Genomic DNA, 23,485 nt, shown 5'->3' on the forward strand with positions numbered 1-23,485 from the left:
GGGTACAGCGTTCTGCTAATCCAGCACCGGTGCTCCAGTGGGCTCAGGGATTGGAGAGGAGGCCTGAATCCCAGTGGAGCAGATGGATGATGTGATCCGAGGGAGGCTGATCATTAAAAACTTTGATTACATGGTGGTAATGCGATCAGAATTTTAGGCTCAAGCTGGTGGTTTGCAGAGTTCTCTCAGGGCTTCCACAGCAGAGTTTAGAGGACTTTTGTCTTGAAGGGCTTTTTCTCGTGAATTCGACTAAAGGTCGGAGTTCTTGTCAACTTTCGCACCTTGTGTTTATTGCCTTCATTAACCAAGATCATAGGACAAAATTCCTACCATTATTACGCTTATGATGACGACGATGATGATGAGGATGATGATACTAATAATATCTCAATCAAGAGAGACTTGACTAAAGTTCGAATTGTGGAGAGTCTTTGGCGATGGATGGAGGATGGTCTTGTCTGTTCGCACTAAAATGACAACTAACAGCAGAGAGGAGAACAGTCTTCATTTAAAGTTTGATGGCAACAATATGATTGGCTTCGGGAGATTGAGGCAAAATTTGGTTGGTTTAACATAGAGTGATTGCCCATAGTCAGCTTATGGAGTAGAAGCAAGTGAGAGAGTGAGAGACAGTTGTTTTGTTTTGATTATTATTATCCCAGATTCACATTAAGCGATGACAGTTGGTATTTAAACAAGCGATGCATCATCCTAAAGACCTCTTCAGCGTACCCTCATCATACACTGTCACTGGACCAGACAGCCAGTTGCACATGGTTGATGTATGTTTGAGTATGTGAGTGTTTCTTTGTTTGGCTCCTGCAGCATAGAGAAGTTTTTTCATGTCCCTAATGATGTGACCATACATCAACATTGTCTCTGATAGTCTTGTCATTGAATTCAAATAATGAAAATTAATGGATGGCTGTACACGCCCTCATTCATCCCAGAACAGGGATTACAATTTGATTACAAGTATTTATTAATTAGGGAAAGTCAAAAAGAAGCATCAGCCTATTTTGGCCGGATTAAAACAGATTTAGTGGCTGTGTTGTTTCTGTGGGATTGAAACAATTTGGCTCTATTCCGTTTCGAAAGTCAACTCGAAGGACTTATTCTTGTTTTGTGTCTACGCTTCCTTCAAATGTTTTGGACAAATACTGCACTTTTAATTAAATTCAAAAGTCAACTAAAAGGCACCATCCATTTCACTTTCAGTTGACTTGTTCATGAGTTCATGAGTCTTTACAGGTTGCAGATTACTGCACATTTCTCAATGTCAGTGTCAGCATTTTGATTTCAAGTGTTTCAAGGCTTCATACATATACTTTCCATTCATTGCAGTAAATCCCTCTTTCTTGTCGTTTTGATGGTGCGCTAGAGTCATAAATTCATGTATGCTGACAAACCTATCAGCATATTTCCCACTTGCAATTTTCCGTTGCTGACTAGGGAAGTTCTAATTTTATGGGTTGTGAGATCACACAACAACTCATCCATCTAGAGCAAAACAGCAGCAGCAGCACAGGGGGCGATGCAGGTGATGATAATGATGACACACACATTTTGTTCTGGGACCACTACGCTCTGTTTGCTTCATTCTGAGCTGATGGATGTTTTCTACCAAACCCACCACTGTTCTATTCAGCTCAGCACTCACTTCTGGCATGGTCTGTAGAGGGATAACTCTTTATTTAGCGTTAAAGAAGAGATGTTATCAACATTCATGCACAGCTATACTGTGTACAGATGGAATGATTATGTTTCCTAAGCTCGCAATTTTCTGTCGATGGTACCTTGCTAATTGGTTTCCTGACCATCTTCCTCTGGGATTTGAGGGAAATGTTTATGCATGTGAGCAGACCGCAGATATATCACACATTGCCATTAAGCATGACTCAGCAAATTGTTGAAGGCATTTTGTTTTAAGCGTTTGTATCAAGCATGGAGCACAGGTAATGAATACAGGAATGTTTTAGCCTTTAAATCTTAGACTTTGCACAGTATTTTTTAGTGAGACTCACCAGGGAGCCAGCCCACTGCCTGCAGCGCTGGATGACATCATAGCTCCCAGAGCTGCATGACTGAGTGGAGAAAGTTGGAAAGACGGGGGGGAAAGGGCCTGCAGTGAAAAGCGCAGCCTCCCACGCCACCACGGTCCCAGTTACACCAGACCACATGCCACCCTGTGCAGCCAAGCCATGCCATTCTTGCTTCCCCCTGGGCAAACAAAGACCCCTTTCAGGCCAGTCCCTACTGTGATCGTGCAGAGCAGAAGCAATCTGTTCCTCTTGGCTGCTCGCTGTGAAGTGACCCAGCCTCTTCCTTGCTACAGCTTTGCAGGTTTGTGCAGCGCTCAACCAGCAATGCTGTTTCTGCTTTTTGAATGTTCTGCTTGGTCCTGTCCATCTTGAAAAGGGCACGAAGACTGAGACAATCTACAAACTAACAGTCGTGGCATATTTAAGGAAAACTGCAGTTTATTACTACTTTCAAGTTTCTTCTTGTTGCTCCTGCAGTCAGTAATGGAGCAGGAACGTCAGTGAATGAGCAGTTCAGAGTTTCCAACCTTACACCCAGCAGATTCAGTCTGTTGTATTCCTGCTGAGCACAGTGACACGCACTCTGTGAGTGTGAACAAGCAAACAGTGCCTTTTTTCGCCAACCTCACAATATATGGCCACAACACATGTAACCATGGTTATTGTACACAACAAGGCTGGCGACAGCTGTTGCATTTGAATGGTTGGCAAAAAATAAAAGTGCATGACATAATTGTGTGTTTGGTCAAAAGACAAGATCAAAAATCTAAATCAGGTGCCTCAATTAACAGATTCTGTGACCAAAAGAAAATAGAGAAAACTTTCTGTGAGTCGCAGCTTCTTTGCTTGGAAGAAGCTAAATGCAATAACTTGGGAGCATGCTGCATACTGCTTGTACGAGAACAATAAAATGGAAGTGCAATTTACTGACCTCCACCATTCGATGCGTCCTTTACAAAACAGAAGTTGGTTGCTTAAATCTGTTTATAGTATTGTATATTGGCATTGCAGTATCCATCACATTTATCACACATCATATGTTCATATCCTGCAGCTTTTAGTGTCTGATGATGTGGATTATTTTAGTGAGAAAGTGGAACAGTAGCTGAAAGCATTTCACTGATATTGAGTGACTTTTTTTCTGAATTCACCTTCTTTTTGATGGCTTAGGATGCTCCAGGGGCAGAATGCTATTTGTTTGACTGATGAGGTCCGGACTGGGTGGTCTGGACCAGTATGCACCTGTACTCCCATCAGCCCTCTGGGGTGATCTCACATCTCCACTCTGTCAGTCAGCAGACTCCACTTCCTTTTGACCTGCAGCATCAATCCACTGTCCTCATTCACTCACTCTCTGCAGTAGTCAAGGTGTGCAAGAAGCCTTGACCTACAAGATGAGAAAGCTTTTGAGCCCCCAAGACCTTTTTAAGGTTATCAAGGAAGCTTTTATTTGCAGTACAATGAAGGAAACAGCAAGCAGCCTCGTGACAGGAGTATCAGTTTTTACAAGTAAGGCAAAGGGGATATAAATAGCAAAGGATAAAACATGGAACTATAATATTTCACTTTATGTTCAACTTAACTCTTTGACATTGACAGGTTGTTTAGTGTCAAACTGTCACACTCTTTGTTTTTACCTAATTCGCTTCTCATCTATTGTGAGAAATAGTCAATACTTTAGTAAGATGTATTTGTCAGTGGGTATTCACTTTTTGGTTTACAACAGTCGCGTCTCTTCCTGTTCATTGGCAAAGAATCGTAGCTTTCAGACCACAGAGCATAAAACCTAATTTGTGTAACACAGCACTGATTTATTTTGCATTCCCCGGAGTATTGATCCATCAAAGCATTGCAAAGGCTTAACGAAAGACTGATCTAGCAATACATTAATGATGAATATTTTACATTTTCCTTGAAAAGAGTTTTTGTTCTGACATTACACCATTTGAACTCTTCATCAGCTTTGTGGATGTGGGAAACCTGGAGACTATGGATAACCTTGATGAAAAACACCAAATTCTTAAAATAGTTATGTTCCTTTTATTCATTTTCTGTCTGTGAGAACTCTCTCTTACTGTTAGTTGGAGTTGGGTATTCAAAGGGTGAAAACAAGGAGCTCTCTCCATTTCCAGTCACACTTACAGCGTTTGTTTTCCATTGTGGGATTACAATACTGTGGGCAAGAATCGAATTATACAGAGTGAAGTAGAAGGCTCTTGTAAAGACACTTGTTTTCGATTGTGAAGATGTAGCTACTATCTTAATTAGAGGTTGATGGTGTGCGTGCTTACAGAATAATGGCAAATCTTGCTGCCATTTAAGGGTTTGACTTCCATAAGGTGTAATGTTTTCAATAGATTGTTAATGTTCTGTCTTGTATGGATTACTGAATAATGTCTGGTGTATCTTCCTGTGTGTTCATTATCATAAGTATATGTATGTATGTAACCCAGGGTGGGTTTCATATGCTAATGCTCTAAAGTTAAATGAAATACTGAATTTAAGGGTAAAAAAAAACTATAAGTCCCTTTTACTTAATGCCCCAAAAGATTGTTTTGTCCACAATCAGCTGTAGTTATTATGTATCAAAGCTATCGACCAGTGTAAGAAACTGTATAATGCATTGTGTAGTTGTGTGCTATTTCTCAATGCCAAAATGCTTCAAAAAGCATTTTGCCTCACACATACTCTAAAAGATGACCAGCGTGGGGTGCGCTGGTACCATTAAGGCTGAGTCCTTACCACAGTTTGAGTCTGGCCCAGGGCCCTTTGCAGCATGTCATCCCCTCTCTCCCCTCTGCCTCTCCTGTCTGTCTCTCTATATCAAATAAAAAGAATACTAGCATGACAGTAATTGAAGGGCGACAGAAGCTGAACTCCTCAGAGTAACGATGTGCAAAAGTCAGTGTTAGGGTAGACTAGTTGTTTTATCGGCCAAGTAATGTTTTGACCCAACAGTTTAGTGAGTGACAGAAAGCTAAGATTTCGTAACATTTATAGTAACAGCAACTTTAGTAGTTAAACAAGCACAACTGCATGTTTTGCATTGACTTAACTTTGTCTAATGTTTCAACATGGTATAGTGGTCAGTTTCCGATAATAACATTGGGTTATTATGAGGATATTTTGTGTGTGTGTGTGTGTGTGTGTGTGTGAGACAAGCATTCAACTGTTCAATTGATTAACCAGATAATAACATATGCCTACCTCTTACTAAACCACTATGCATAAAATGTGTTCTTCTTTTTCAATTCTTTCACCAGATGCTCAGATTTTGGGGAGGCATGTGAAGGTGAAGTTTGTGCCTCGGGCGACGTATTGTTTCTGAGCTCACTCTTCCCAATTCTAAGGTGTCAGTTCGGTGCCATTTCCCAGTGAGATAGAAAGCAATAACTTTGAGTCAAACAGATCTCCTTTGATAACATCTAAATATTTCATTTGCTAAGCTATTTAGAGTTGTGTCTTACTCACTTGTTTTTTTTCATTTGAAGTCTGGCACACTCAAATCAATACCTTACGTAAGCTGCGTGGGAGATGAATTTGAGACTCTGTTACTGAAGAAGAGTGAGAGCTATCTTTACATTGTGTATGTTCTGCAAGAAGACGCCTACCTTCATTCAAAGGCCATGCATTGAAGAGTAAGGCCTTGAGTAAGAGAGGCTTGTAAGAAGTGCTGTCACAGATGCTGCTGCTGCTGCTACGAGACTGTCGGAAACATTTTTTCAGAAAAGTTGAAATATATAATATATAATAACACCTAATGCTTAGGCCGATATGCATAAAAATGATGCTAAGCCTTCTGCTATGAACATGGAATAGTGTACCCACTGAAGGCAGCGGGAATAAGAAGCCGGTGCTGTGAAAGTACACTGTATGTTATGGGATTTGTGCTTGACTCCGTTCCTGTATCTTTCACTGTGGATTGCTGCCTTATCAGCAGAATATATTCACACGACTTGAATAACAGGGGGAGAGAAGGGCATGTTTGTCCCTCTGGGTTTGTGTTAAGTTTTAAAAGGCTGAGGGAAGTGGTTATGGGAATACACTCAGATTGACAGTGATGGTTTTGGAAAGGGCGCAATTCTGGGGTCACATGACAAATTGTGTTTGAGATTACTTTGCCTACTAAAAGCTAAATGACCCAGTTAATCACCTGTGCTTCAGTGTGCCAGCTTTGTTAACATATCTTCCTCTTATCTGCTTTGCAATTTTTCGTTCGCTACTGAAAAACCGCTGGAACACTCAGAGATGCAATCTCTGCTTTGTCTTACCAAAGGGTGTTGCTGGGTCCATATGATTGTACGGGAGGTTTTTAACCCTCGGCCCCTGTGGGGCCATTAGAAAATCAGCACCACGTGTCCCCTGAGGAGAACAGGCTAAGCTGCATGGGACTGAAACTGAAAGGCGGCTATAACGGTTCTCACAGCTGCCTTTGAAAGTCCTATATTTTGCTCCACTTCTGGAGATTCATCCTAAGAGGCTTATTTATATTAGCTGTACCATCAGATTGCTCTAAAAATACCAGCTGTTAATTAAGCATGAAAACCAATTAATTTCTGCTTTTCTTCGTTTTCCCCGTGGTTAACCTTAGACAAGGTTAGTTGCAGAGGCGTCCACTGTCAGGGTTTGTGCTCAGATTCATAAGGCCTTCTAGTTTAAAGTAAAAATGCTCAAGCCAGGTCAGCTCATTGAAAACTCCTGTTAAGCACTTCATGCAGGTGAATTACACACACATTACCAGTATCTGTCACAGCTGACCATCTCCTGTGGCTCTTTGCAATATAACAAAAGATGTTATGCATCTGCGATGTACATGACATCAAGGTGTGTTGCCTACGCTAAGCAAGAATTTCCTTTGATATTAAATTTATCTGTATAAAAGATGTTTCGTACGCTGGTGGGAGCATGTAGGTGTTGAAGAGAAGAGGCCTGAGAACGGAGCCTTGAGGAACTCCAAGTCATTTTTGTACTCTCAGATGTGTAATTACCAATTGACACAATGTAGTCCCTGTCCTTCAAATAGGATTAAAAACAGTTTAGTACTGTGCCAATAAATCCGGCCCAGTTTTCTCGTCTGTCTCGTAATATGTTTTCATTGAACGTGTCGAATGTAGCACTGAGATCTAATAATACCAAGACTGAAACTTTTTCACCGTTTGTGTTCAAATGCCATTTAAGTCAAAGATAAGCTGTTAGTAAATGTCAAATTTTGTTCGATGGATGGCCACTTTGTTTATCTTTGTCCTTATTAAAACATTGATCAAAGGAAATGTTTACAGTGTGTCCAATTTAGCACAACAGTGTAGCAACAGTGTCATGGATTAGGCAGTTGGGGGACTCCTTGAAGCCTCATAAGTGACACCACAGTAAATCTCTCAAATAAACTGTCTCTCCAAATCCCCAGCCGACAATTCAACAGCACTTTCTAGCTTCTCCTGCCTCGTTGTTTGGTCGCCACGTACAGCACAGTGGGTCCCAGACAGCAGGCGCCCTAACGTTCATAGTTAAACTCTTCATGGCTGTCACACTAAATAATCAACAAAAATAACCCAATCTCAAAGAAATGACTCTGCTCACTATTGTGTCTATACGATGGTTAAAAATAAGTAGAGATGTGCTGTGCCCTAAGTCCAACTCAGCAACCTACTCGGGACAGTTTTGAGTGTGTAGTGCCTGCCATGAAGATTACGTCACATCAGATTACATCAAACAACAGATTCTTACAGTTTTTTTGAAAATGACTCTGATAAATCTCTTTAAGTTAAATCAATGATAAACATGGTTTACTTTAATGTCTGTTCTTGTAGCAATCCTAAAACAACTTAATGCATTGTTTAAATATATCTTGGGTAAGAATTGTGAAATGGTCGTGACAGACAGTGGTTAGATAAGGCCTAATTACTCTTTTGCCTGCAGGACAATGACTTGTTACAGTGTCTTCTGGGAGATTTGAAAGACATTTCCCCTTGTTTCCCAGTAGGCGATCCAATTGTGTGTGACCAATACGATCATTTCTTAATTTCCCCCATTACAAGTGGAGCCTGGCCTTTCTTGGCTTTGATGAGAGCTTCTGACGTTTGAAGGCTTATTTCACCTCAGTGCACCCCTGATAGTAAGAGAATTCATGTTTTTCCCCATATATTACATATCATGTATACTTCATATGACTGCTGACCATTGTCTGAAGCAAGCTGCAGTGTTTCAAAGATTTGAAATGTGTTTTAAAAATACATTTACAGACTTGAATCTTGGCTAAGTTCGGGAACTCTTTGCAGTTAACATTAAGGCTGAAACAAACGATTATTTTTCATTATTGATTAATTTACATTGTAGATTGTTTTCTCAATTAAACGATTAATAGGTTGGTTTATAAGTGTCAAAAACAGAAAAATGTCCAGTGCATTTTCCAAAGCCCAAGGTAATCATAATGAAGCATAATCAATTTGCTTGAAAACCACCACATATTCACATCTGAGTAGCTAAAACCAGTGATTTTTTAAAACATGTTTTGCTTCAAAAATACTTAAACGATTAAGTGACTATCAGATTTACCCGAGTTATAGCTAGGTGCAACTGCATTCTATGAGAACCTCGTTTCTCTCAATCATTTATTGAGAAGATTTCATCTCCCTTGGGCCTCCATTAGAGCGTTGACACACAGTGGCAGTGGTGGGCCTTTCACGCCTGTATGCACAGGCAGCTAGTCTTCAGGGCCAAACAGCTTTCTGAATTTTTATGGCTGGATTCACCACTGGAAATGGATCTTTCCCGGGGCTCTGGAGACAATGGAGGGGGTGACGTGGCCCCTCAGCTCAGCATGAGATGTTTAAAACAGCCAAAGGGTGCCAAATCAGTGAAATGGAGCTCAACATCTTTTTACCAGTCAATTAGCCAGATTGTCTGCCAGTCACACAAGTACTGCTCTTACACCATATACAGACCCAGATATTCAGATTCTTAGGCACTACAGTAAATCAAGTAAACAACCGTGATAGCTGTTTGTAGCACCAGTGGTGTACTTCAGAGGCCTGAGCAGACTCTGATTTACAGCTCACTGAGTGCCTCTGGCATGCTGGAGTCAGACACGGCTAGAAAATATGTGGGAGGTCATCATAAGTACTAAAGGCACACTGAATAAATAATAATTTGGGCATCACTATAGTGAGGGGGCAGCTGAATGCAGTTCACAAAGAAGCACTACATCATAACTGCATTGTGGTGTTGTTTATACCACGGTAGCTATACCTTTAACATCTCCAGGTGTATTAGACGATGGTGGCAAGTTGTTTTTGGTTGACTGACAATGACTTCCTCAGTGGGTCCACACTGCAAAGTCCCTCTGAAAAACAGGTGTGTCTACTAAGCAAACATTATTCCATCTGGAAGTGAATTCATCGGCAGAGCCAGAAAAATCAAGCTTCCGCCTACTCACTACAGAAAAGCTTGAATTCACTCAAAAGGATTCTGCTGCCTTTGTCTTTTCATGCTCACTTTAATGTGTTGCCTTGGACTTTACAGCAGCAATCTTATGACTGTGTGCTGCTGGCAAATGTGCAGTTTTACATGGCCTTGTAAATAATAGAGCCTCTGTGTGCTTTGGCTTTTACATTTTTTAGGATTCTTTATCCATCAATATGCTGCACAGTGCTATTGGTGTGCTGCTTGTCCGTGTTTTTGCTGCAGGGAAAGTAGTTGGAGAACCTGTCTGCAAATGTTTTTATTTATTATAGACTCGTGCATTTGCCGTGAAATAAAAAAGGTTTAAATTCCACTCCACAGCTAATGCACGGCCTTTACCGGGGAGATAAAGGGATAGAGGCTCTCCAAACACAGAGTGTTGTCATTGTGTCAGTGATCTGCAGATATACCAGAGACACCCAGGACAACAAGAAAGATGAGCCTACATCTGCTGGTGTCAGTCAAGCTTTTTGATTGTTTTAATTGGTTCCCTTTCGAGCAAACAATACACATGATGACACCAAAGCTCATTCAGACAACAAAGGATATCTTCTGGAATTTCTGCTTCATAATTTAACTATTATTTATATATACTGTATATGTAATGAAAAAAAGACATCTTAACTCCATTATGCTCTTCTGAAGCTATTTATTAAACACGCTTTCACTAGGTGATGTGTCTGTCATCACCTCTGGTCAACACTGGTTCTAGCTTGCTGATGGGTTGACTGTTTTGGACAAGGTAGCCTCACATTGGACTAACTTAATGTGACAGAGGAGGACGAAATCTCAGGAAAAGAATCTCCATCGATGGAGCCTCGAGGCTTCTTCTTCACTGCAACCCAATTGGCTCTGAAGTGCAAAACTATTCTTTTCAGGTATGCAGACACAACACAAAGCAATTGTTCTGCGTTTTTAGAAAACTGCTGATAATTTCATAATGTTCAGATGCAATATTTTCACTATTTAGCTGTGATGCTATTTGAAAAGATGGCAAAAGCGACATTCCCAACTAGTGTTTTCTCCTGTGACTTCACATTCAATCAGCCCACTTGACAAAAATAGGAGAGGCTGCGGCTGGGAAATATCCCTCTTCAATAATGATAGAAAAAGACCAAGAATTCAGAAGGGAAATTACAGTTTGACAGTAAAGAGATAACTGTGTCTGAGTGAATTATCTTCTTCACAGAAAACCCTTTTCTTCTTACCTTCCATCTCATGCAGTCTTGCTTTTCATTAAAGATCTGACCGCAGCAGCTTATTGAAGGAGACACAATGCTTTAACCAGCTGTTACGTTTGTGCCAACAGATTCTTTGAGTGGCAGCAAAAAGGACAGTTATTAGAGCAAACTGTTAAGTGGGAAAAACAGGAGTCAAATTGTAGGTAAAGTCAGTAAATGTGCAGATGAAGTTCATCAGATGAAGCATCAGAGTTCATCAGTGTACAGTCAGGAGGGGCTCCTGAGAAGAAACCAGCGAGTGTGAGCCCTCACAAAGAGGGATTTTGCATTATCAGCACAGTATTACTGATAAACGTGCCAAACAGACGGTGTCGTGGTAGTGGAACAATAAGGCCCGATGGGTGTCCACGCATATTTCAGAGACGGCAGGCTGGAGAGAAAGAGCCAGAGGTGAAGCCTGCCTTTCCCTGACAGGGGTTTAGCTTTGGAAAAGAGGATGAAGCTGGAGCTCAGTGAACTGGTCGTCTCATTGTTATAACATAAAAGCCCAGGGCTGAGACACATTGTGGAAGTTATAGCCTGAGACCAATTAGTAGACCACGTAGTGCAGCTTGTAACGGTAACTTCTCATAACTAACCTGCTTGGGAATAGTTGCTGTTAGGGACTTATGTTCTCAAATGTAATTTATAAAATGGATGAAAAGAACACTGAATGCTCAGAGGCTTTAATAGCTTTCCCTGCCAAGAAATCCAATAGTGCTTATGGCTATTACACTGATAAACAGCAGACATTAGTCATCGTGTGAATAAGTCTTTGACAGCAACTGGAATGTGCAAATACAACTTGTCATGCCTGTGGGCTAAACCTAGATATAGTTATGATAAAACTGCATGCCGTAAGATTGCCCACTTTCTCATTTCATGTAGAGGTTAACAGTGCATGAGAATAAATGTCAGGTCTGAAGGGTTGACACATGCTGAATTAGCGACACTGAGTCATTGCCCGACAGCCTTTCACTACACTGGGGGAGACCAAACTGGCGCATCACCAAAGCTGTGCAAATGCCAGAAAAATTAAGCATTGTTTATATGCTAATCCCAAGCATGACACCAATTGTGCTGCTCATTCTGTTTTGGGGGGTATTTGTCACACTTTTTAGTAAGAAAACCTAACTGTTGTTGGAGCAACTCCACGATCACTCAAATATATATGGTAACCAGGGATGTGTAGAGTAAGAAAAACATTTAGCTGGTCATCAAAAGACCAATCGAATGCATGGTTGATCCTTGCCTTGATTATCATCTCTGCACTAGGGTTTACAGGGAGTATATTTAGATGCAGTTACAATCTCTCAGCTGCACATGCAATGCTCAGTTGTATGTGCAGCTGAGAGATGACAGAAAAGCTATTCGAACCAGGCTGGCAGTGAAATCCATCAGTTGTGGGCTGAAGAACGGATGACTCAGAAATCCTCATTGAGAAATGTATTTATTTCCTTGTTTCTGCATGAAGGTAAAGTATCATTAAGGCACACGTCACAAATAAATCTCTGTCAAACACACATCTAGAGCCACTTCTTTAGTTGCTGATGGTACATCCTGTTTGTATCTCCAGTAGTCATGTATGTAAGAGTGTTTTGCAGTGGCTATTTATGAATGACCATGAATGCTGTTATGAATGCTATTTACTCAAGAGTGATAAAACTGTACAGGTAAAAGTAAACACTCCTGTGCTCCACCAGTCTGCTTCCAAACCTGTATGAACTTTACAGGATTAAGTACTCCAGTGACGTCTGAAAGCCGTATCCAGCTGCAGCGTGGCAAAGATGCCTTTTGAATTCATTCTGTATCTTTTTATTGTAACATTTATTTTGGAAAAATGTGGGTGCACTAGCTATTAAAAGCTGTCTTTATGCCATTTAAGCCACGGCATGGTGGCATGGCTTTATGGATGATTAAGTTGGTCTGTCCATCAATCCACCACTGTAGGCCAGCCGGAAATCTCACCAAATGCTGTATGGATTGCCATGAAATTTGGTTGAAATATTCATGTCTCCACAGGATGAATTGTAATAACTTTGAAGATCTATTTTCTCATTTCCTTTAGTGCCACCAATCAGGTCAAAATTTTAATTTGTCCAATAATTCGCTATATGTTAGCAAGTCAACAAAAAGCGATGGTGAACATGGTCTTACACCTGCTTGCTAGCATCTTAAGTATTGTCATTGTGAACCTTTGTAAGAAAAGCTTTGCAGTATGCCTGTTTAAGATGCTTCAGTTCAAATGAATGATGCATATCCATCAGAAAGAATGGTTATAGAGTTGTTAAAGCCCCAACATTTATTTTAATTTGTAAACGCAACACTAAGAATTCTTGAAATAGTGTCGTGCTTCGTAACAGTGGACATAGAGCTTCAGAAAAGTTTCAAATATGCATTAGTTTTCTCTTTTTTCCTGCTATAATTACATAACATTCCCACATATTATTGTGCTTCCAATCTTATTACATACTGGATAAGGTAACTAATGAACCTTACCCCCAAAATGTTGCAGACAACTAATGTGACATAGAATTTGACAAGAAGATAACAGTTGGCCTCGTCTTGCAGATCTCTGAATCCATTCTTGTCTGCTATTTTTGATGTAAAAGAACAATACCATTAGTCATAACGTCATTGATTTATTGAAAGCGCTGCCAACATTGTCAATCAAGGTGACAGTTAAACATACCAATTATGCAAAAAAATGTCAGCGTGCTTGGCATTTAGCTGAATAAAATGTACTCTCTCACGAATTCCTCTTTTAATCATAAATGCCAACTCACATTTCACCCATTCAAACTATCCACCGCTGAGAAGCTTTAAAAGCAATTATCCATATCGCTCTATCCTCAGCTCACTTTTTCTGCACTTAGTCTCTTGATTCCTCACATTTCTGGGGCAAATCCTCACACATCCCCATCGTGTTTTGATGGCCCACTTTCCCGCTTGGTAAGACTGTCTCTGGTTGACAGCATTGTCTTGTACAAAGACTCATTACAGCTGCATCGCATTATATCTGTGTATGCCATTAACAACGTCCATTTCTATATGAATTAAACATTTCTTATTTGACTGAGGAAAAAGGAAATCTGTGTATATTCTGCGTACACTTGCTTGAGACTTTTGTTCGCTCTTAAAATAGGTACTGTTTTGTCTTTGTGCTTTCTGCTGTGTTGCTCCTCAAGGCATGTTGTCAATGTTCTCCTGACCCTTAATCAACCATATTTTCATGATTTAATGATTTAAAGTAGTCTGAGTGAAGCTGCCTAATGACTCTTAACAAATTCTTACACTTTCTATTACATGCTCCGTGTCTCTTTCAACCGCCCAGGGTTACACATACGTTTATAACCCTATTTGAAAGCAAATGTCCAACCATGTGCCGATCAATTGGTTTTACACCTCAGCCTTTTTGCTTTATTGTATCTTACGAAGCGTTTGGCCCCACCACTTCTTTTATGTAGATGTCTTTCTGGGTGCAGTAAAATCATAAGGTTTCCGCTTCAAAAATCCAATATTGTCCTCCTCAGCTAATGACTGATAATTGCTTGCTGACTGTGGCTCGATGGGAGAGTAAGTTTTATATCAAAGCTGCAGAACTCTTTCAGTTTATTCCTTGTTTTCACCCCATCAGCCACCAGTGTTATCTTGAGAACGAAGTGCATTGTTTGTTGCAGTCTTCTCTTCACAACTGCTGATTCTACAGTTCAAAACCCTGATCTCGTGGCATTGATTGTTAGATGGCGGAGGAGTCTGAAAAAAGAGCTCAACCTGTCACGATCAGGCTTTGCCTTCTGTGTTCTGTGTCTTTGTGTGCTTCACCCTCCTCACTCTACCTGTCAGTCACTCCCCCAGCATCACCCTAACTCCCTTCACCTGCCTCTAATCAAGCACTCCCTCCTCATCAGCATAACTCCCCTCACCTGTTTAGCCACCTTATAAACCCCTGTCTCTCAGTCACTCACTGCCAGGTCATTGTTTGTGTTCCTACCTACCCGCCCGTTTTGCTCGTCCTGTTCCCGAGTCTGCCTGCCCTGCCGGATTTCCCCCCTCGTCTCTTGTCTTGTCCTTAGATTCCCTGTTTGTGTTTTGGTTATTCATTAAAACCCTTTTTTCATGATACCTGACTGCGCTTGAGTCCTCATCATGCCCCACGACCTGTTTGTGTCAATACTGTACGTGCTGGTGTTGAATTTAATCATTTAGCCACAATAATATTGGGTGTTGAAGTTTGATTTCTAAAACATCTTTGAAACCACTGTATTTTTACTTTGACACTGCAACAACCTGTGCTATCCTATTGATTTATAAATGAATAATAATGACATAATACCTGAACATACCTAATAATATACATGATTCACAGAGACTGATGTGATGTGCTCTATTTAAACACCTGCATAACTGCTAACTGTGTGTGTGCTTTGACTAAACCAGTTTATGACTTGAGACAAACAGACATATTACAGCAAACATGGCTTCTTATTAATTGTAAGTGGTTGGGGGTTGGCCTTTGTGTGCTCCAAGTCCCAGCTGAAGTGGCTGGGTCATGACTTGAACTCCGTGCAGCTCGGTCAGGACGGTGAATCGCTCTGACACATTAATCACTCAGCCTCCTGGGACGAAAGAAAGTAATCTGCTTATGAAACCAAAGAAATCACCTCAGGGCACTATGTACCTTGAGCTGTACACTGTGCACACACACATACACACACACACGCAGTAAATGGCATTATGTTTCCACTCCTCTCACCATAAAGTGATACAATCTTTTATTAATGGTCTGTGCTCCTGCGTTGACATGGAGACTATTTTAATGATTAATCTGAAAGGAGAGTGCCCATTGTACATTGGGGGCTTTTTAGGAAGTTGTTTTCAGGTAGAGGCACGTCAGAAAGATATTTTTAATTATCATGTGTCTTTCTGAGATGCCCTTTTTGCCTTGGTTGGCTGGCAACAAATTCATGTTGTGTCGAACTTATTATTTCAATATTGTTTTGTATAACAGGGACATTTGGCGACTGGTGATTTATAGTCAACAAATCCATCCCCATTTGCATTATCACAATTGATCCTATTATTTTCTCACACTTTATTTATTAACTTTATTTCATAGGGAAGTGGCAGACAAATACAGCACAGCACTATTGGATATTGTCAATATGTAGGGTCTCACCCAGTCACTTGGTTATTTTAAATGGTCAAACCCATAAACCCTTTTGTAAATCTTCTGAGGCTCCTGTAGGGCTCTATTGAGATGCCAATCTAGGCGAGGAAAAGGTTCATTAGTGTTAATTAGAAATTTCACATCTTTTCTCTCGTGCAATCACCTCAGTCTTGTAATTAGAGAGACCGGCGGGGAATAATGCAGCTGTGGTCGGTGTGGAGTAGAGACGAAGGTAGGGGGAAAGAAAGGGGGGTTGGTGGGAGTGCTGTTGAATACTAACAAACTTGCTCCTTGCAACAAAAGAGCAGATGTCTTTTCTGACTCAGTATGTCCTCTCCATACAGAACCGTTTTTTTAAATTTGTGGTTGGCTTTGTTCCTCCCTCTATAGCTTCTCAGCCAAATGATGAAACCACAAGAGGAAGCATGCTTTACAATTTGAAAACAGAAATATTATTTCTACCTTTCATTGTGTCCTTTTTGTATTTTAAGTGCATACAGCCTGATTATTTATAACTTTATTTAGATTATGCAGGATTGCATTATTTTACATACCTCAACCAATATTTCACCTTCCTCAATGATAAACCTAGCAGTGTTTCTCTAATCCTCTACCTTGATTTCAAAGACACGGTTTCTATTTTATTTATCTGCATGCAAGTGTCTGTGATTCTTCAAAAATGCATATCCTGTATGTGTTCATGCGTCTGAGCACACCACAAGGATGGTGCCCCTTTAAGCTAGCAGGCACGTCAGATTGGTTAGTAATGTAACAAAGAGGAAATAATCTTGAAGTGACAGTGGCTAGCACCCATGAAGCCCTCTCACCACAGAAATGTCAGTTACATCCAGCAGCAGAGCTTCTATTTGGTCACAGAGAGTCACGGCGGTTAAGCGACAAGCCCAGCATCGACAGGCCTTTGCCTTAATGAAGTGCCTTTTATCGGCAGCCTGAGTAATGACATGGAGGAGAGTGCTGCCAGTGACACCTCTACTTGCAGAGGAAGGAGGAGTGAGACGGCCAACCACTGAACTTTGTTGCACTCCTCCTGAGCCATTATGTGAGACTCGAGTGCCGCATCAGACCTCAGCTAACATGTGATTCAATCATTTGAATATCGTAGTTAAAGAAAGATATTCTACAAAACCGTATTCCATTTGTATGTAACACAAACGTGTATGAAAGCTTCAATGAGCAAAGTTTCCCAGTTTAGATGAGAAAATATTTAAACAAATAATCAGTAACAAGACTATTGATAAGATCAGGCTTTATTGCCTGATGCTTTATTGATGTATACCTACAGAGTTTTCACTTGATACTACAAACACATTATAGTTGGTTTTATTCAGCCATAGAAATGATAATGTGCATCTTAAATCTGCATTATTATTTTTTTGGGCCATTTTAAGGAAGGGCAACAGGCTATAAACACAACAGGGACATATTATCAACCTCTGAAGTTGATACAGATGTCTATTTACAGATCCACAGAGTATCATCAGCATTTTCTGTCATGTTTCTGGCTCCCCGATGACCATAACTTTAATATTCACTCTCTTTCTATCTCTGGTCTCTGTCATGGTGCTTTTTGTTAAAGACTGTTTCATGTTTTAGTAACAAAATCCTCTCTGGTTTCTTGTCTAGATTTATTTCCTGCCTTTCTTTGTTTCCCGTCTGTGTGATTATCTGCCCCGCCCTCATTAGTTTCACCTGTTACATATCAGCCCTGCTGTCGCCTGTCCCTCGTTATCTCCCTCCTGTCATTGTGTATTTAGTCTCTGTGCTCCCCTCTTCTTTAGTCGTGTTGTTTTTCATCTTGGATGTAGTTTTGTTTGCCCGTAGCCTGCCTACATCTCGGGTTTGTCAACTGCACCAGTCAGCCTGCTTTTGTATCGGCATTCGGGTCCTTTGCATGCTCTTAAACTTCCAAAATGATGACTTTATAGTCGCTAAAATGCTTCATAGAGCTGAAGGGAACAGCAGAGTCGGGTGGGACTTTCCCATTACACAATCATTTGACCCGTTCATGTAAAAATGTGGATAAGTGCAGCTTTAACAGATGCATGGACATACAGGATCTACATCACCGTGTGCAAATAGATAAGCAATACTCTGAATTTAGAAAAAAATACTTTCCATTCGATAAAAAGTCGCTTTTTACAGTTGCCTCCCAAAATGCCCATAAACAGTGAGACTCCTCATGGGCCTTTGTGCTGACTGACCCACTAAAGCAATCCTCAAAAATACAAATCCCATGAGCCAAGTCTGTGATGTGGTATGTGGGCATGACGTCTCCTGGCATGGAGAGAGACGGTGAATAGTATCAGCACTGGAGTGGTGCTAGATTTAATATTTGCTGTCTCTCTGATTCTGATGAATCACAATCACTTTTCAACCTTATCTCTTCACTAGAAATATGCTCTGATGCAAAGATTTAATGTCGGAGAAGTCAAGATGCTGAAATGTCACTGACAGCAGAGTTTTACCTAATTAACCATTTGAGGTACGTCATCTCCCAAAAGACATGTCAGTTTATGATATCCAGTCTTGCTAATTTACTTAAAATTTCGTCTTTTAGTTGTTTCAGATATAACGGTACAGTTTAAGAGTCTTTAGCAGTCAGACTTGATTCTAGCCCTTCACAGTGACTGACACCGACTTGCAATGTGTGATTAGTCAAAGACCTGTCACTTATTACTCTACCTGGCTTCGCTGCATTGATGCGTCCAGTTGTAATCATCGCTCATGCTAATTGTATCTGCATCCCTCATTAGTGTATGACGCTCTTCCAGAGCGAAAGCAATGAATTATGGTTGAAGAGCAGCTTTTAGCTTGTTTCTGTCCTGCCATTGTTTGAGAGGAGTTTCTTAGCAGTGAATGCTGTTAAAAATACTGTTGGATTGATTCAAATGCTCAGCAGTGTTATGCAGATACATTGTGGAAGCGGGGCATCAGATGCATCAGACAGTGGAGGACGCCCAGGCTTCTCTCTGTGCTGCAGTATACGCAAGTGTCTCTCTAAGAGAAGCATCCTCACGAGGTTCAGAATACAGAGTATTACTGTCGCAAAACCCCAGTGAGGTTTCAGCATATTTAATCCATCCTCTCTTTGAGCTCCTATTTTAGCTGTGGATAGGGTTTATTCCAGACACTTCAGATAGCTCTGACTGTGTATTAATATTGGATGAATCTGAGATATCTCTGGCAGGGTTTAAAAACAAAGCTGAAGCATATTCTGCTAGCAGCAATTATTTCTCATGTTTGAACTCAGGACAGTACTTTTGTTGAATCTTTTCTTGGCTACATATTCAAATATGTTTCCGATTTGTTTTTGTGAGCATGCTTGTTGAATTTTAGTTTTTCTCTTCTTTTACAGCGAGATGCAAAGGGACAGTATCTGTTTGACCTCATCTGCCACCACCTCAACTTGCTGGAGAAAGACTATTTTGGCATCAGATATGTGGATCCAGACAAGCAGCGGGTAAGTGTGTGTAAGCATGACAGAGGATCACAAACTGAGACATCGTTGCCTCAAAATCCTTTGGTTAAAAAGAACATGTCATTTGTGTTTTGCAGTCTATTCCAATTATAAGATGCATAATACAATATAGTGCTCAAGTTTATAATGTGTGTGTGTTTTGTGTGAAGCTTCCAGATTTGGTACCATTGTTGCTAGTAATCGTTTCATGCTTCGACTGTGCGGGTAGGCCTAATTTTGAAGTGTTCTGCTTTAGCTCCAAGATAAAAGCTTCCTGACTCCAGCTTTGTATTTAACTCACAGAGTGGCATCAGTCTTCTCATCAAAGTATATCCCAAAATGTTGAGCTAATACTTTATAGTCTGCAATGGGATAAAAAAATAAAGCTTTGTTGATATTTCAAACAAAAATGCATAGTTTCTACTCGTCTTGTTAGACCCAGTTTTAAAATGACAAGTTTAAAATATGTCTAAGTAGATCCACTGCGTCCTATGTTTTAAAGGTAGAGGTGGTTGAATGTGAACTCAGAATGACTTTGTGCACACATATCTCTGTTGCTTTGTGTCTAAATAGAAAACTCATGAGTGGCTATACTTTTGGGTTTGATTCAGTTGGAAGAACGAGAATGTGGGACAGAGTGAAAAGTTGTGTTCTTCAGTTTCTTTTATTCACGCCCCGCCTCTTAGACGGACTGTTGTTTCATCCGGCTCTTCTGTTGTGAGGCATGTAGTAGCACCTGCTTGACTCATGAAGTATTCACATGTTCACAGATCATGTAGTCCTGCAGACAAGAGCAAAGTCCTGCTGATGCTGCATTTCCTATGCTGTTGCTCAGGACTATTTTGGTTGGTTGTTGCTGTGGGTGGGTTTGTTTTGGCAAGACGGAAACCTGAGAGAAAGATGGATAGAATATGCTCCCAGAGAGAAAGAAGAATCTGAATCTGGCCGAAGACACCGTGTGACTGTCTAATCAGCCCTCGTGCTGTAACAGTGTCTCAAGAGATCTCCAGTCATGTTTTCAAAAGAATACCACACACATTCTTAATAGTCAATGCCGCTTCCGCATATTGATTTGCATTCATCTGTTTTTTTTTCCAATGCAGCACTGGTTGGAGTTCTCAAAATCAATTGCAAAGCAAATGAAATGTAAGTACTTTGAGTAAAGAATTTTTTTGATGTTGGAAGACGAGATCTGGACTTATGTTAAATGACTTAATGTTTATTTTTATCCATATCATTTTACTGTTTTACAACTGAAACTGAAACAGTGCAAACACCAAACATTTGCTGGTTATGAAATGTATCTAATTTGCTCTGTGCTTAATGTTAAGATTCCTTTTCTTTGGAGTACTTTCATTTTATGTTTTTTTTCCACAACATTTGAGAGACAAAAGTATTGCACTTTTTACTCCATGGGGATAAATCTGCCTCTGTCGGAGTGTTAAAACAGCCTTGCTGTCTCCTTCCATCTCCTGTGGATGATGTGTGATCTCTTGCAATGACAGGATTCCTGTCTGTTTCTTAAATGTTTTTTTGTGCGTTTCCTCCAGGTCAGCCTCCATTCACCATGTGTCTGAGAGTCAAGTTCTACCCTCCTGAACCCGCTTATCTCAAGGAGGAAATCACTCGGTATGAACTCCTGTTGTTGTTTTCACTTCAGATGAATTGACAAGTACTCTTATACTGCCACGGTGTACCTTTTTGTTTCAGTTTAAAAGTAAGGAAGATAGACTGCCATCATTTGATGAACCTGTGAAAAGCAGCTGTGCTTCATTCTTTTCTATTTCCTTTTTATTTCTGATTTTCCTGTAGTACAGATTGTGCTCTAACATTTTAACACAGAGCCAACATGTGGCTTTCTAAAACATTATTTATGGGCTTGCATATTTAAAATGCCTGAGTACTTAACTGTCTAAAACATTATGATAAATATTACACAGAGCACAGTTTGCAGGAGGACTTGTGAAGCAGCGAGGAAAGTAAATAGTCTAAAAAGAGTATTTTTTGAGTATAAAGTCACAGATTTCCTTCCATGGTAATTCTTCCCAAATGGGATTCTGTTTAAATAGCAGAAAGGTAAAAGTGACTAATTAAAAGCATGAAGGTGACTGAGTTTGCACTGCCTTTAGTTAATGAAAAGGGGCCAGCTGGTAAATCTGTGCATTCATCACTGACTGTGAGAGTAGGCCACTCTCTCTCTCTCTGATGTGTAATGAGATGTAATGTTCACCACATGTAGAGTGCTGATGGAGGGTGAAAAAGAAAAAGCAGGGTGAATGAAGGGCTGGAGGTTGGGGGGTGAGGAGGAGAGAGTGATACATTATGATGAGAGTGGAGAGTGCGGACCACCGAGGGAGGGAGAGGATAAATAATCAATCGCATACAAGGCTCATTCAGTGGGTACTCCCTCTCATCATATTGTGCAAGGATTTTTTTTGGACAGCATGTTAATATCAAATGAAAAGGCAGCTTTTCCATAAAATATGGTGATGCCTTTCGTGTTGTAGGCCTTTCTCACACCAGGCATTTTGACTTCTACTAATGGAAAAAGCACAGGTGTTTCTAATAGCGTTAACGATGGCGTCGTTCTATTCAAGCGTCCCAGTGAACTGAAACTGAAGCAGCTACATGGAGTTCATTAACTATATTATACGCCTGTGCTTTTCGCAATGTGACTTGTCAAAATGTCTTCTGTGAAACAGGCCCATTCAGTAGTGTTAACATGCTTTCCAGGTGAGTTTACCCAAAGCAAATTTAGGAAAACTGTACCACTCTAGTGATTAAAAAATAAAGAAAGATGAAAGGATTGATAAGTGTATGTGTTTTCCCAAGAAATGGACTGACAAAACTGCTGATGTGTTTCGGCTTTAAGGCTTCAGCGTATGACAGTTTGTATGAAATTCACAGGAAAGCAATTTCACCTGTGAGGTGGTCCACTGGACAAAAAAACTAAATGCAAACAAAGAAGGGGAAACATACGTAGGACGTTTTAGTTGATTTAACTGGGGACAATACACATTAATCAACAATGCCATTTTTACACACCTTAATTTCAAAGCGTCAGCTCAACAGCTGTTTTGCCCCTTTAGTCCAAAAAAGGGATTTCAAATTAAGAGGAAATTGTTCCGCCTTGCACTGTGAAGGCGAAATAGTGTGCTATGTCTGTGAGTGCATGTTTGTATTATGCAGAGATTTTGTAATACAGTCAAAACATCATCAGCAGGCATCAGCACTGAATGGCTAATTAATTAGTACCCATATATTGTACTTGACGCACCTTCAAACGGGTCTGTTGCAGAGTAAACAAGGTGGGGAATGTAAGTAGCTTTTTAATGCATCTCTCCATGCAGAAAACATTATTATCCTTTGTGGAAATGCCCTAGATGGAAAGCAGGTCTGCTGGCTGATTGTGAAAAACAACAAGATGAATGTCCTGTTCATGGCATGGGAGGTTTTTTTAAGTAAGAATATTAACAAGCTCACCTCCAATAGTGATAATAATGATAGTCATCATCACCATCCTGATATTTGCTTCAGATATTGTCTCAGAAAATATTTCATGCTTCAGGAGCTGATTGGTTGGGCGAGTCTGAAACTAGGCTGGAGGCTTTAAGAGAAGCACAACGTCAGTAGCAGCTTTCCCTCAGGGCCTTCCTACCCTCCTTTCCCCAAAACAAAACCCTCATTTCAGCTAAATCAAAAAGAAATATTCAAACCACCCATAGGGAGCATGAAGTCAACAGCCTTTGAGGTTTATCAGGTTTGTTCTTTTGCTGCTCCTCCTTACTATTTTCATTTCACTGAGAAATGTGGATGACTGAGTGAATATCATCAGTATTCTCTTAAGCAGGCCTGTCAGATCGTCCGACGTGATTTTTGTCCTTTCCTTTTAGATATTTTGTCTTCCTGCAAATCAAGAGAGACCTCTACCACGGTCGGCTCTTGTGTAAAACCTCCGACGCGGCCATGCTGGCTGCACACATCCTTCAAGGTAACGGAAGGTGACAGATGGGAATGACTTGAACCGCTTCGCTCTGTGTTCTGTGACCTCTGTTTTACCATGCCTTGTAGTTCACAAGTCTGATGCTGCCAGCAAAGCAAATGTGTTTTTATGTGG

At 40.5% G+C, this 23,485-nt stretch overlaps 1 protein-coding gene across 3 annotated transcripts in view; it reads left to right on the forward strand.

The window, feature by feature from the left end:
- The window catches only part of frmd5a (FERM domain containing 5a), a 50,356-nt gene that overhangs the window by 17,638 nt on the left and 9,233 nt on the right, over nucleotides 1-23,485 (forward strand). For all 3 annotated transcript variants that reach the window (XM_031856860.1, XM_031856877.1, XM_031856868.1), the window contains exons 2-5: nucleotides 19,267-19,371; nucleotides 20,472-20,514; nucleotides 20,919-20,997; nucleotides 23,262-23,359. In XM_031856860.1, the coding sequence (XP_031712720.1) occupies nucleotides 19,267-19,371; nucleotides 20,472-20,514; nucleotides 20,919-20,997; nucleotides 23,262-23,359 (325 nt within the window). The remainder of the gene's footprint in view (nucleotides 1-19,266; nucleotides 19,372-20,471; nucleotides 20,515-20,918; nucleotides 20,998-23,261; nucleotides 23,360-23,485) is intronic.

Source organism: Anarrhichthys ocellatus, unplaced genomic scaffold (assembly GCF_004355925.1).
Source record: "Anarrhichthys ocellatus isolate YVR2014 unplaced genomic scaffold, GSC_Weel_1.0 scaffold2, whole genome shotgun sequence".
Taxonomy (NCBI): Eukaryota; Metazoa; Chordata; class Actinopteri; order Perciformes; family Anarhichadidae; genus Anarrhichthys; species Anarrhichthys ocellatus.